At 39.9% G+C, this 15,148-nt stretch overlaps 1 protein-coding gene across 5 annotated transcripts; it reads right to left on the bottom strand.

Moving 5' to 3' along the window:
• Positions 1-1,089: 1,089 nt before the first annotated feature.
• nxf1a (nuclear RNA export factor 1a) lies at positions 1,090-14,984 on the bottom strand. Of its 5 annotated transcripts, none has more exons than XM_056382271.1 (23): positions 14,834-14,984; positions 14,538-14,628; positions 12,695-12,754; positions 11,917-12,127; positions 10,031-10,205; positions 9,856-9,939; positions 9,526-9,630; positions 9,189-9,269; positions 8,708-8,777; positions 8,308-8,396; positions 8,038-8,145; positions 7,825-7,934; positions 5,319-5,355; positions 4,352-4,420; positions 4,112-4,167; positions 3,835-3,942; positions 3,547-3,605; positions 3,031-3,146; positions 2,886-2,928; positions 2,706-2,784; positions 1,722-1,904; positions 1,565-1,625; positions 1,090-1,468 (listed from the first exon to the last, which is right to left on the bottom strand). In XM_056382271.1, the coding sequence occupies exons 2-23, from the start codon at positions 14,602-14,604 to the stop codon at positions 1,430-1,432; spliced, it is 2,010 nt and encodes a 669-aa protein (XP_056238246.1). In that variant the 5' UTR covers positions 14,605-14,628; positions 14,834-14,984; the 3' UTR covers positions 1,090-1,429. The 5 variants fall into 5 exon arrangements, with proteins under 5 accessions (XP_056238246.1, XP_056238245.1, XP_056238244.1 ...); XM_056382270.1 differs by having other exon boundaries at positions 14,538-14,639; XM_056382269.1 differs by having other exon boundaries at positions 14,538-14,649.
• Positions 14,985-15,148: the final 164 nt, after the last annotated feature.

Here is a 15,148-nt window from a genome sequence, read left to right on the forward strand (position 1 = left end):
AATGACAAGGGAACAACTTCTGTACAGTCATTTGGTTAATTCTCAAAAAGCAGCTCAGCAACACTGAAGACAAAGTAAAGTGGATGATTCTCTCCTTGGTGAAAAACAACCCTTCACAACATCTAGCTCGGTCAAGAACACTCTCTGGGAGGTAAGCGTAACATTGTCAAAGCCATTAATACAGAGGATTTACCACAAGATGAAAACCACTGGTATCATTTACGAACAGAAAGGCTAGATTAGACTTTGCCAGACAACATCTAAAAAAGCTTCCTCAGTTCTGAAACAAGATTCTTTGGACAGGAGAAACCAAAATTAACTTGTACCAGAATGATGGAAAGAGAAGGAACTGTTCAGTATCCAAAGCATACAACATCATCTGTCAAACATGGTGGAAGCAGTGTAATGGCATTGGCATGTACAGTATGGCTGTCAGTGGAACTGGGTCACAGGTTTTTATTGACGTGACTGCTGACAGAAGTAGCAGGATGAATTATGAAGTGTATCTGCTCAGATTCTGCCAAATACTGCAAAACTGATGGGACAGTGCTTCACAGTCCAGCTGGATAATGACCTAAGCCATACTGAAAAAGCAGCCTGAGAGCTTCTCAAGGCAAGGAAAAAAAAGAATATTCTTCAATGGCCAAGTCAGTCAACAAACCTCAACCCAATTGAGTATGCCTTTGACTTACTCAAGGTAAGGCTACAATTCCTTAACAGTTACTGCAATATTTTTGTTAACTTCTTTAAGCTGAAAGTCTACACTTGAGTCATATGTCGATGCCTGTTTCACATCCATTGTGGTGGTGTACAGAGGCAAAATTACAAAAACTGTCACTGTCCAAATACTTATGGACCCAACTGTAGTGCACTTGATCTGTATTTTCTATTCAAGAGCTTGCTCAGCTATCAGGAAGATAAGTGCCTAACTTCTATATATGCTGAGGTAAACTGTGAGAACTGGTCAAAAGCTCCAGCCAGTAGCTGGAGCTTGAGTTAGGATTTTCTCCAAGTATTAGTATTTTCAAGCTTAAGAATACATTTTCACACTCAATATTTTCTTATTGTGGCAGAAGTGAAATGTAGCAGTTGTGTGACAAAGTACTTTTATTGTTAAACACAATATAACAAATTAAGATGAACAAAGTTAGCCATTCGTCTTTATTCCTATGAAAACATGTAGTGATTTCTATACAAATGATCAAAAACTGAGATTACGATGACAACCAAAGATGGTATCATAACATCAGTCTTTAGATCAAACTGTTGACATTTGGCTGCTAAAACAAAACAGTAATTAAAGTAATCAGATCAAAGAAACTTGATCTACATTATTTTTAATAAAACAAAAGTCAACAGTGAAGGATAAAACAAATAGGATAAATAAAATTACTGAGGATTTTATTTCACATATGTATGATTCAATTCTTCATTTTATGAAAGCAACATCAGGGATCTGGCCTTCCGTCTGGAAAGAGAAAGAAAAAAAAAACATTTTAGGGACTTACTATAAAAATGATCACACCTCTACAGAAATTACATTAATCAATATAAATCATTTTACCTTTAACTGAGTGAAGATTTGTGCCGCCCTGTTGAAATCCCACTCATTGTCTTGCAGACACCTGTGACAGAGAACAAGTGTTTAGATATTTTAAATGAAGTGAATAAATTATGTCATGCATCATTGCCAACACTACACGCACAAACACATGACTTACTTCTGGGACCATTCCAGGTTCATGCCAGACTTCTGTGAGAAGGCTGTAAGCATCTCTTGCTGCGGTGCAGTGAGGGTGGGGACGGGGCTGGAAGATGGAGTCGGGGCGGGAGCCACAAAAGCGCGGCGGATCTCCTCTGTTGTGGCCATACGGATGAAGAGCTGGTCGTTCACGATGCACAAACTGTGTCACAGGAGAAACACAGTAGACAGATGATGAAGTTTCAGGTATTCCAGGAGGGGGAGGACTTCCTCCTGACTTATGTGCACAATTTACTGCTGGATACACCTGCATCGCCAGGTTACTAGGTTCGCTAAGCTAAAACCAATGAAATCCACAACAACTGCTGTGCAATAAATCCTACCTTCATGAAAACCACAATATTAGTTTTTTATGGTTTAACAGAAGTTTTGGTATTAGACTTTATTAGATAATAAACTGGCAACTTGAGTACTTTTGGTTAATCAAATACCAGCAGCAAAAATATCTTAAATTCAATTAATTTTATTTTCATTTAGACCTCTACTGCTCATGAAAAGATCTGGGCACCTACATGTTTGAGAAAATAATTTATTTGAGACTTCCAGGAACTGAATTTAGGACCAATTGTGGAAAAAAGTATCAGCACACTGAATCACAGTTAGCTTTATGAAACTAACAATCTGGTGCATCAGGTGACCTAGTGGTTAAGATGCATATCATATAACCATTCTCCGTCATATCCTCTCTCTCGCTGCCCTTCATAGTCCACATCTTCATGGTAAACTGTCAAATCTTATTAAATTGGTGATTTTAGTACACAAGGCTTTTTATTCATGGCTGTTAAAGCAGATATGATAAGGATGTTTGTCTTTATGTCAGTTCATTTTCTTGATCCACAACTGTTGTTAATATGTTTGTACTTTGAAACAGGCACTTCCGCAAGGGAAAACAAGATGGACAACAGGAAGGTGATAAAAACCACTGGGAGCTCACTAAACTTACCCAGAACCCCCTGCTGGGACTGTGATGAAAACTCGAGAGAAGGCCATGGTGGAGTCTCGGGATTTACCATCAACCGCAACTGAAAAACGGACATGACACAAATTAGTAACAAAATCAACACCACTCATCTTTGCACTGAATGAGAACCACATTTAAAGTCATGATGAGCAAACACCTCACCTTCTTTGAAGACTCCACTCACTGTGAATGACAGTAGTGTGTTCTATAAAAGAAAACATTTTAGGAGAATGAATACAGAAAAATGATTCAGTGACAGGAAGAGACTAATGACAAGTGCTGGCCAACAGAACAAACATGAACTCACTGTGTAGGTGTTTACGTCGACAGTAAAGGAGGCGATGTCGTGCTGTGTTTTGGGCAACTCGTTGAGGAAAGCCACTACGTTCAGTCGCGTGTGCTTCAGGAGTCGAAATCTCATCGCTAAAGGAGGCGAGGTTCAGAGAGGGAAAACATCAAATCACAAAAATATCCAGACTTAACAATTCAGACGCATTGACAGGTCAAAAGCCTGATATGTAATTTGGGAAAAGTCTCACCAATAAAAATGAGGCTGTCACTGTTGCTGGGTAATTGCTGGGATACAGCCTTAATAGACCTGACTAAGAAACCCCACCTACTCACTGACTGAAACGTGGGTTTGTTTCTTTCTTTCTATTTCACCCTCGGTGGCTGATGAATGTTCAACAATGTGTTGCCACATATATATATATTTTATTTTTTTATTTTTTTCTTGCTCGATTTCAATTGTAAACAGCAAGCGAGGATTAATAAACCGATACCCTGCAGGAGGTAAACTTTCCCCCATGAAAGATAAACTCACTGGAGTCTTTGATCCTCTTCAGGTTTCGACTGTCTTTGTGATACTCTCCCAGACTGCTCCTAAACATAAGAGGAGAGGGACAGATGAAATCAGTGTGAATACAGCTCAGACTAATATAGGGTGGTGTCAGGGATAAGAGCAGCTAATGATGGGGAAACTAAGCAAAAATCTTGTACATGAATTACTTCATTAAATCCTACCAGTTGAAAAACTGAAAAACTATGCACCCCATTACTTCATGTCATGTTACATGTAAACAGAAGTGTGTGTCCTTTAGTGCGTTCTTACCTGGAGGGATTCTGGGTGGAGTAAGGTGTTGTGAGCGATAAAGATGCTCCATCATGGTAAGCATCCAGAAGCGGCTGTCTGTCCCCAGAGTCGTATATACTGTAGTACCTGCAACGCAGTCAAATTAACATTCTTGCCGTCACAGATTTTTTGGGAATAAGGTTGTATAAAAAGCCATACAGGTTAATGAACCGCTACTTGGGTCACATTGCCAGTGCAATTACCCTGGGAAACAGCCACCAATTAGATGACTCTTAATAAAAATGTAGAAACTCACTGTTGCAAGAAGCGAAGGATGAGAGCCTTGATTTCATCGGAACCAAAACAGCTGCCCTGGATTGTCAAGAGGTAAAACATTTGTCAGGTACATGAAGAAGACATTTCTAAAATTAATTCATTAACAGCATTAACACCTTGGAGAGGTTATACTGAATGTCCCGTATTCCTAGAAGATATCATGGACATGTCAGTTCGAGCAAAAATATACTACTGTAAATCACAAGTTAAAACAAGTAACCTTGCACGGAGGGATGGTGGTGGGTGTCTCCACATCAAATCCAATGGGTGGGGGGAGGTCATGACCATCCTAAAAAGGAGAGCACACATGAAGTAAAATACATGAGAGAAATCCAGACTGGTGGATTGCTTGACCAGTTAAAGATCAAAATATACATCAATTAGAAACAATATCTCTCCTTACACCTCAAAGCAGCATTTTGTCCCAGTAAGGATCTGATAATGCTCATTTGCATTCAGCTTGTAATTTACTGCCCTCTTGTGGCTGCAGTAGGTTATTGTCTGTGGAAGCTAGCTCGGCTACCAGCTGTTGCATTTATCGTTTCTGTCATTTTCACACAAATTTGGCCGTGTCCTGTTGACAAAGGCGAAGTGATTTTTTTTGGATACAGCGGGGAAACATTGGCGAACCCTTTGGAAGTTTCCTGCATTACTTTGTCATAAAATGTGATCTTCTCTTCATCTAAGTCACATGGGTGGACAAACAAAAAATTTTCCCAGTAGCATTGGGAAGTTGCTGTCTGCTCTCTCTTCCTCTGTCCATTTAATTTAATATAGATCAAGATACTGCAACAACTCACGAACAATTGTCTAAATAAAAATTAGTACTGTATAATACTAGAATGCATTGTTAATCAAATAATGAAAATGTAACAGTAAAGAAATACAGAGATGGAAAAGGTAGTAAAACTATGAAAACAACACTATACCATTAGGTGTATGTTATTGTATGAATACAAGTACACCTAGCGGGCCACAAAACCTACAGCTCTTATGCCTTTTGCAATATTGACTAAAAACACAGTAAATGGTTCAACGTCAACTTATCTTTGAAAAAATACCTTCAACCCATGGTTTTTCATTATGCACTTAATGCTGAGTGTGGTTCGACTGCCACCAATGTAATGTACCATGAAAGAAAGGAGGCTGTTGGGAAAAGATGAAATGAGATACACACGGGGACTTACCAGTTTGAGAAGCCGGGGAAACCTCTGCCGCACAGCACTGGTATGGGAACAAAAATCAAGAGCAGGAAAGTTACCATCACAAACCACATCACACAAACACAGATAAATCATGTTCAATACATTGATACCACTGTCAGTCACACCTGCTGACCCTCTTATGTCATTTTGTGCCTTTCAGTTGCTGTAATTTTAAGGCATTACACTGTCAAGAACATTTGGGAGAATACAGTCATGTACAGATACATGGAAATAGTGCAACTACAACCAGTGTCTCAAGGGTTTTATTCTTCTTTGTATTCAAGTAAATCGACAAATGGACTATCATACACACTCTCATCCTCCCTTAAATTTCATGCTGTGCTCTTCGACAGTTCTCCCACCCCAAAGTGTACTTACCAGCAGGTATACTCACCCTCTCCCCCAATATGGAGATATACACAGATCTGACATGGGGAGGCAACACAAGCACACTTTTGCAGGAGCACACACATACAAACATGCAGAGACCCACAATCTACCAGACTGTGCTGGAAACCAGCAAACACATCCAATTTAAATTAGTAAAATAAAGAGGTTATGCACGGCCGGGAGAGAGGTGGCTGACGGTCTCATGATAACTGCCCCCCTTCAAACTCTGGCCAAGATGTTGGGGAGCAGATGAATCTCACAAAACAGGGTCTGGTTTAAAAAAAAAAAAAAAAAAAAAAAAGTAAAATGCACACAGACACAAGTAGTGTGACATTCAGGAGAGGTGCCAATCGCTATTTGAGTTTGTCGGTGTCTGCGCCCATGATTATCAGCAAAGAAAGAACCTGAGAACAGAACTGAACAAAAAGGACAGCAGGCCTCAAACTGAGCTGGACCCAGCAGTCTCACCACTCATCCTATAGCCTTCCCCTGCTGTGCAAGCAAAGCAGTTATCAGTATCTCACAGCCATCATCAACTCTGAAGAGATGGGTCTTTCTGAACTAGTAATTATAGGCTTTAAATTTTATAGCTTAATTTGGGCCCCATACCTCTGCTTACAGAGGGACTGGAATGTCATTAAGCTTTCGACTGAAATGATAATTCTCTACTCTGCACTCTCTGCTTGATATTTGAGCCTTTTGTACTGGTCACAGCTATCAGAAACTGGAAGAGGAAGCGTTTTCACGTTTTTTCATTTGACTTACTCCGGGCAAAACTGAACTTCAATTTTCAGTTCGGAACATATTTCCCTCAGACATTAGTTAAGGGTATTTGCCAAACTCTCCACTTCATTCACTGAACCACAGAGGCCCGTCTAGGCCAAAGAGAACCAAGAGAAGAGAGAGACCGCCTTTGATCTTTGGCTCATCATAGGTCATTGATAATGACATGTATCCCCCTCTGTCTCAGCCCAACGGCATTTCCTGTGGAGTCCCGTCTTCTCAATTTCTTCTGGTCACATTTTTAGTGAGTCCAAGCTCACGGGGACTAAGGCTGAGTAATCGTGACTGTGCCTGCCTTAGGTTGTCCCAGGGTTTCGAGGTGGGATCTTACCCGTCATAGGCTATCCAGCCTTCCATACTCGCCTGATACAGGGGGCCAAGTGGGCAAGGGTGCTATGAGGGGATGGGAATCATTGGCTGTGGATTTTCTTTGTTTCATCCAAACAATTGTCAACACAACTGTGGGTTGCCCTCTCTCCAATAAACAACCTACACTGTTATACAGTACTGCTCAAGAGATGGTTTTGGCATTGTATTTTTGAAAGCAGTTCACAGCAGATTGTGTTAGAAGTCATGCTGAATGTCTTCTTTCAAAAAAGTGCTTCTTCTCAGAGTTATATATCTGCAGCAGTGTGATGGTGTTTTGCAGCAGCTAATGGGATAACTAACGAGGATGGCAGCAGAGGAGTGCTGGGTGCAGCATCACTGAGTACCATAAAAGAGACCAAAGCATGAAAAGATGTCCCACAAAAAGGTGAATAACTGGCAGACAGAAGATAGCTGTTCAAACTGTGGAGAATCTAAGCAAGCTGAAAGGAAAACGATGTGCCTCGTGGTTAGATGGTCCTCTCAGCAACTTTTAGAATAAAGAAATGTTTAGTTTGCAGTGTGAAAAGGAAATATTAATCATCAAGTGTGAAGGAACATGTAAAACAAAACGAAAAATCTTTCGATTTTTTTTTCAATTCCAAATGAATTTTTGCATTTCTTATCTCCCCCTTTCTTTCTCTCATGCACAACGACACACAATGTACACAAATACAGGGAGTTAACGGTGAATGTCAGCTGGCTCTGCTTTGTCCTTTTGTCCTAGTTCGCCCTTGACTGTTGGGGAAACGGTTTCAGTTATCATAGTTTCAGACATCTCTCTCTCTCTCACACACACACACAAAAACACAAAGGCCTGCTTGACCTTCTTTTTTAGCACATTGCCGCCTATTTTTGTTATACAGGAAAGACCCGTGGACAGCCAGTCACACCACTGTGTCCCTTCCATAAAAGCATCTCCACTCACCCCCCAAAATCGCTGACTGACCTGATGTATGACGCCTGATCCTTGAAGTAGAGACACAGAGGGTTCCTGTTCAACCACAGCTCCACCAGCTTCAGGCCTTTCACCTTGTCCAGCTCCCGGTCGGACTTCAGCTGGACGACCCCACAGTAACAGAGCAATATGGTGTGAGGGGAGGATTTTTTTTTTTTTTAATGTCTGGTTATTATACTAGATCAACTGAGCAGCCAGTCTCACCTCATTGTGGGAAAGGTTAAGGGTCTTCAGATTAGGCACCTTGGTAACCAACTCAGCGAGTTCATCCAGTTTGTGAATACGGTTGTTGCTCATGTTCAAGCAAGCCAGCTGGTAACAGTCAAGAGGAGATATGTGTAAGCACATGCACTTTGACACATCACCTGATTAGAAAGCAGCTTGGGGTGTGGACCTCCAACATGACAACAGCAAATAGTTCATCAGTTACTTTCCAAAAAATAACATTACAACCATCCACTGTATGGATGTTACCTCTGGAATGTTTTCTTCAATGATCCTGATGACAGCTTCCATGTGTGTCTTCCGATTCAAGGTGACTTCAATTTTGTGGGACACCAGGTCTGCGACATAAAATAAAATTAGGAATCAAAACACTCAAATACTCCAAATTGGAAAATCATTTAGTATCATTTTCAGTGACCACATAGTAATCAAATAAAGCTCTGCAGGGTTCAAATCCATCACCAGATTGCCTGCACCATCTTTAGAAACCTCAAAGTAAAACAGTGACCAAAGCAGTGACCATTTGCTTACAAATACAAAGACACATAGAAGAAGAAGAAGAAGAAGAAGAAGAAGAAGAAGAAGAAGAAGAAGAACAAGAACATACAAACATTAGATGCCTGGGAGAGGGGTGAGAGAGAGTAATTACCAGGGTCTGTTCGGATGTTGTTCAAGTCAAGTGCTTGCTGGGAACCATCAAAACGTTTTGCCATGCATTGCTGTGAAAGATAACAACGCTCAACATGAGAAGCAAGATCAGCAAAAAAAAAAAAAAAAACTTCCTCGCATTCATTTTGATGAACAACAACAACAACAACAACAACAACAACAACAACAATAATAATGAATGGGCATTGCGCTTTACAACTGAATTCCTAGAACACCTCAACAGTCTGTTCCTGAGAAATCCCCTTTCCACGAGTAAATGTAAACGAACTTGAGGGCCCTCACTGCAAAAATCACTTGATATTGATCTAATTTTTAGTTCAAGTATTACTTACACTCATCAGAGAGACTAGATGAAATTTTAACCACCACGGATCTGATAAACTAAAAATCTTAATCTCAAAATGTTATTACTGTCACAGCCACATCCGCAGGGTTCAAACAGTTTACTTCCTCTAGCTCACCTTCAGCTGCTCCAGGTGGTCTGGCTTCAGGTCAGAGAGGAGGAAAGATGGTGGAGCGCTGCCGTTGACGTGTACCTCCACCTTCAAACATCAGGTGGCATGAGAGAGATCAATAAAAAGCGATATATCAAACACGTGTACAGTTTTAGATTTAGTGGGATTTAAAGTTGTGTCAAAGCAGATAGGATAAGAACGTAATCTAACTGTAGCTATGTTCTGCAAACTGCAGATAACAGTGTAGGATGTCACCATAATCTGATAACTGATCATTAAGAATATTGAACTTTTGACACTGAAAGATTTTCTGTTAAAGAGATATATAGTGACCCCAACATACCTTATAACCATCTGAGTCAGTGATCTTGTGAGAACATTTGCGTAAAGCATTGGCAGCAGGGGAATCATCCACGTAGAAATGCGCCCTGTCATGGTCAACATGGTACTGGATAAATGGGGGAGAGGGAAAGACATGAGGATCCATCTATATGAAGACAGCCCCTTCCTTAAAACCTTCAGCTTAGCAGTTTGTCTAGATAAAGATATCTTTCTTACAACCTGGAAATAATCCTTTTAAATTACTATTAAATTGAGAACTACACAAAAGCATTTTTCAAAATCTATTACTTTGGTAATAAGTAAACATTGATAAGACAGTGTTGAACCTCACCTGTACAGGTGTGAAGGGGACTGAACAGATGTTCTGAAGAGCTGTCAATAACCATTTTTTGTCATATTTTCTTCCATGTGGAATCTGTCAAACAGAAAAAAAATTATAACATGATCTTATTTACCAAGTTACAAGGTAACCTGACTGTCTTGTGGCGACTATTAAGAATACTCACTGTTACTTTGGACCAGCCTGACTGGTTTTTCCCTCCTCCACTGCCGCTTCCTCCACCTCGGTCTCCTCCCCTGAAGCCGCCGCCTCCTCCTCTACCGCCTCCTCCCCCTTTGCCTTGTCGCCTATCTCGGTCAAATCGTCCATCTCCTTTCCGAAAAGGTCTTCCGTATGGGTTGCTAAAGACAAGCCAAGGACATACAGTGAGGTCTAAGTCTGAGACAACTTTCCCATTTCACTTGAATCCAAAGCACGTAGAAACAATCCTCCTTTAGCCAGTGTCTACTGTCAGAACCTTTCCAGGAACATTTCAGTGCACTATGAAACTTCACCAGTGTTTTGGACAGACAGAGGAACGAGGGTCTAAATTAAGTTCCTCTGCCATGCGCCCTTCTCAGACCTGGCATTAACATGCGTCTTGGCTGATCTGATCCCAAGTGGACAGCTCTGACGATGCTATTTTAGACCCGCCATTAACATGTGTTTAGTGACCACTTATGATCAGATCTCATTTCCCCACTCTATATGCAACTAAACTCGTATGTATTATGAAGGGTTGAGCGAATCATTGCGCTGTGCAAAGCTCTACAATGGAATATCCATTTTAAATAGTAAAATACTTTCGGTTCCTTGTGAAACTGCAGCAGAACATCATTTGATTAGGCGTTCCTTCAATGTGGCCAACGACGCATTTGTGTTCACACTGCTGAGAATTTGGCCATACGTGGCCCAGACCACCTCCGACTGTGGCCGGAGTGATCAGATCTCAAATGCGTCCTCAATGAGTCTTGGGTGCATTCACACCTGTACTTAAGGCTGTCCACTTGTGATTGGATCATCAGAGATGGATGTTTATGCCAGGTCTGAACGGGGCCATAGTTGCTCCAACAAACCTCCTGCTCTGTGGGCTGTGGGTAATATTTCTCAAAAGCCCAGGAACAAATAAAGCAGAGTTTCCTGTGGTGTTTCTAAATGTCTCCGTAACTAGCAAGTCTGAGAAGTAAATATTTTTTTTGTATTGTTGTGATTGTTTATCTGAGTAGAGTTCCTGTGACTCTTCATCACAGATGTACTAGAAAAGTCTGGAAGGTGTATTGAAAAAAAAAAAATCCTCTTTTAATAATTGGAAACAGTTTTATTTACAATAAATGTTTCACACCTGACCTTAAGGGTTAACATACATTTTGAATGTGATTCTAACTGACACTTCCCCCCTCCTCTTTTATGATTGTTTTGCTAACTTTAAAAAATGAAACTGGCAGAGCACCAGGTAATTTTAATAAATTTACGCACTGGGAGCTGATAAAATTTAAAAGTTTGCTGGCAAGAAATCCATGAAAGTAAAACTGTAAAATGCATGTATAGTGTCACCATTTAGTTAAAATAAAACAGCATTAAGATAATAGCCATAAAACAGACGAACAAAATGACTGAACTGAGCTCCATTCACTTTCACGGTTTCACTTTTGTTCGTTACCCTTGTGGGTAGACAGAGGTTTTCATATTCTGCATTGTGCAAGGAATGCTGAAGATGAAAATGATCAGGCTTGTTATACTTTCTCTTCCTGTGACTGACTAAAGCATAGTAGAAACTCCCTGTGTGTTCAAATTAAAGCAATCTCCCAGCGGTTGAAACATTTTATTTTAAACTTGTCATCCTTGCACTAACATGAACATATTTGAAAGTTTCTTTTGGCTTCTACACAAACACAATTCTCTAAGCCCCTTTTATAAAGTTTGTTTTAGAGCTCCTCCATGAGTCCCACCATAGCAAACATGATGACAGTTAAATTATCAACAGTCATGAGTTTCCCCTAGGGGATAAATAAAGTATCTATTTATCTATGTCTGTTAATCAACACACTGGCTTAGTCAGTCAGCCACACTTACAATCTGTGCTGGGAATTGTTGTCCTGTGCGCCATCACTCATAGTGACATCTCCATCAGTATCATCAAGCCTAGACCGTGGTCCAGGACCACCAAAGCCACCTGGGTGGCCTCCCCGTTGGCGGTCTCTGCGGGACCTGTCATACGACCGACCTTTGTGGGAACCTCGGCCTTTACGGTTGCGAAACTGTGGTGCGGTTCTATCATCATGCTCTGAGAAAAAAGGAACCAAAAACAAATGTTAGTCAGTTTAACATAAATATCACATCACAAATATACATGATCGAATACAATACATCAAGTCCAGCCAAAGTTATACAATTCTATCAGCACATAAGACAAAAGATGAAAGTTAAATATATCAAATAATGGACTTATTATGAGAGACTGGGAATAACCGGAGCCACAATGTCGCATTTATTTTTTTCAGTGTATAAACTGGAAAGAAATGTACACATCTTCCATGTTATGGTTTCATAAACAGAATCTTTAGAGGATCTTACTGAAACCTACGCATATGTGTAGACATATTTCAAAACCTTTATCATATTAAATAAAAAATGTCTTCAATGCAGACTGGGAACAAAACATACTAAAGGATAGGACCTTGCCTTATTGACCTCTGCAGTACCTGTATTCTGCTTTAAGACTATAACCAATAATCTGGTATTGTAATAATAATAAAATAGTAGTAATAATATTGTACAAGGTAAATATTTATGTCTGTAAAGTGACATAATTAGACCTATAGACTGCCTTACATAATATATATACTTTTACCTCCTAGGACCATGAAATCAGTGCTTCTGACCTCTCTCCTCGACAAAAAGTCCTCATTGTCTGAAGAAAAATGGTAAAAGTAGCAGAGAAAGTGTCAGATTAATGCTGTGGTGAACAGGTTTTCTTACCGTTGTAGTAATGCCCGCCATCCGCCATATTTCTCAGACAGTGTTAGACTGAAAAAAAACAAAAAAAACATACACGCACAACTCTGGGTGGAAAAAATAATATCCGCAGGGCCTCTCTTTCATGAAACACAAAGGCAAGGCTGTGGAAGAAACTCCGTCATCCTTAGTGGGTCAGAGAGAAAGACAAAGAAGAGCACGACCTGGTTGCAGGGAGTGCTCTTTAACTAGCTGTTAGCTTAGCTGGCTAGCTCCTCCGACTGCGCGTTGACGAGAAGACAAAGGAAGTGCTTCGTTCACACTATTTAAACTTCCGGGTCAAGACAATGGCGCGTGAATGGAAGGAAGAAAAGCTGAGTCCGTGGTCGAAACGTAAAACACTGTAAGATGAAAGACAACACAATATAACTAAAGTATAGCTTAACAAAAGGTTGTTAGACGTCGTACTAAAAGTCTTACCGTTGTGTAAATCCACTGACAATTTGGTGATACCTTTGTTTTATCCGTGAAAGAAAAAAATGTCGAATATAACACTGACGGAGCACACTGTTTTACATTTATACATTAAGTATATTTTGCTGATAACACATACAGACAAAATGTGCGTTTACCTCAATAAGGTTTTGAATGCAGGACTTCCATTTGTAACAAAGTACTTTTTTTTTTTTTTTTAAATGTGATATTTTTACCTTTACTGAAGTGAAAGAAATTTATATTTCTTTAATTTAAAGAAAGAAAGAAAATTAATATTTATTTCACCCCTGTAGGGAATAAGGTACACCTTGCCAAAACTGTAATTATTCGAAAATATTCCAGTAAGATAACATTCCTTGTGCACTTTTTTTTAGTACTTTCATTTGTTTTTATTTTTTCATGTACCTTAATACTACTTTTTAAATACTTCTTAAGGTACTTATACATCAACAAAACAACTATAGAAGCAGGTCGTTGTCCAAATGTTTTCTTGTTTCAAATATATTAACCTAAACTTTCACTAATAAAATAATCTAATATGAAACAGTTGTATTAGTTTGGTTGTCTGCTGCTGTCGTGACCAGGTGTTGCTAATCCTCCGATTACTGAAATGTGAAACAGTTACCACAATTACCTGAGTGCTGAGAGTTAATCCCTTTTAGTATTCTTACAAGGATTTTCAAACGATCTTGCGGTCAGGGTTGAGCAGTATAGAGCTCAATAGGGATAATGGTGTATTTTAGGAAAGTCCATTGGTGCCTAAAGAAATTTTTGCCAAATTATCATTAGTTTTGTTTTTCTCCAGGCATTCCTCATAATTCATAAGAATAAACTGCATTTATAATTGAAATCTAATGCAGTCAAAAAGAGTGTTTAGATGATAATCAATGTGTTGTGCTGTTATATCAGACTATCACCATAAAGTTACACTGACAATGCCACAGGTTTCAGTAAGGTGCTGTCCTTGATTCTGCCAAGATTTCTCCCCGATCGACACACAAACAATCTGACAAGTTCAATTTTGAGAAAAGTTGAGTAAAAACAGGCGAGAAAAGTAATGCAGGTAACAAGCTAAGCTTTGTTTACTTTCAAATATCATCCCCATCAGACCTCTCCTTGTCCAAGCATATTCTAACACCCAGGCTTCAATCACACCTACGTGACTTACCTGCCCAGGAAATGCTACCTAAAGCGAGTCAAAAGCTGGCTAGCCCACGTGTTTGTGATTAATGAATCAAACTCACCTTCATCCAGTACACGTGTGACCACAAGGTTGGGGTAGCTTCTCTGACATACATTCACACGGTCCATCCAGAAAACCTCGTCAAACTCAGCCTTTGGGGAAACTGTCATAAACTTGTCATTTGGAAAACATTCAAAAACAACAGTGCCAGATGCTGAATCGGTTTTGTTGAGGTGAAATGTAAATTTGAACTTTTCAGTCAGCTAAGCAGTAAATTGTGTTAGCTAAAGCTAACTGTTAGCGTTAGCGTGGCGGAGCAACTTGCTAGACTCACAGACATAACCCGAAAATATTTACCGATTAATTTCTTTTTCCGTGGTAATATATCTTCTGAGGTATTGTGGAGCACCTGCCTACTGTCTGTTGTTCAGGATAGTGTCAGCAATCTCCATCCCGCCTGACTTCTCCAGCACGAACAACAACAGGGCGCCACCAGGTGGAGGTACTGCACCTGTACTTCGCACGTGTCACCTCCATGAGGTTCTGATGGTCTGCGGCGCTCAGTCAACTCTGCGGTCATTTGTAGTTTGTGGTCCTGCTGTAACATTAGTGTTACATTAGCATAGGCACTTTACTTGAGTGTTTTTACCATTTTACATTTATTTGTAATGC

Source organism: Seriola aureovittata, chromosome 8 (genome assembly GCF_021018895.1).
Source record: "Seriola aureovittata isolate HTS-2021-v1 ecotype China chromosome 8, ASM2101889v1, whole genome shotgun sequence".
NCBI classification, from domain to species: Eukaryota; Metazoa; Chordata; class Actinopteri; order Carangiformes; family Carangidae; genus Seriola; species Seriola aureovittata.

Bases quoted from the DNA above. Each gene is read 5' to 3' on its own strand.
- nxf1a (XM_056382269.1), bottom strand. From the start codon at position 14,646: ATGACAGTTTCCCCAAAGGCTGAGTTTGACGAGGTTTTCTGGATGGAC. The intron at 9,631-9,855 runs GTGAGGTTCAAC...CCATTTATCCAG, and splicing joins TCCCCTTCACACCTGTACAG to TACCATGTTGACCATGACAG. The intron at 2,929-3,030 runs GTGAGTTCATGT...TTTCTTTTATAG, and splicing joins TCGACGTAAACACCTACACA to AACACACTACTGTCATTCAC.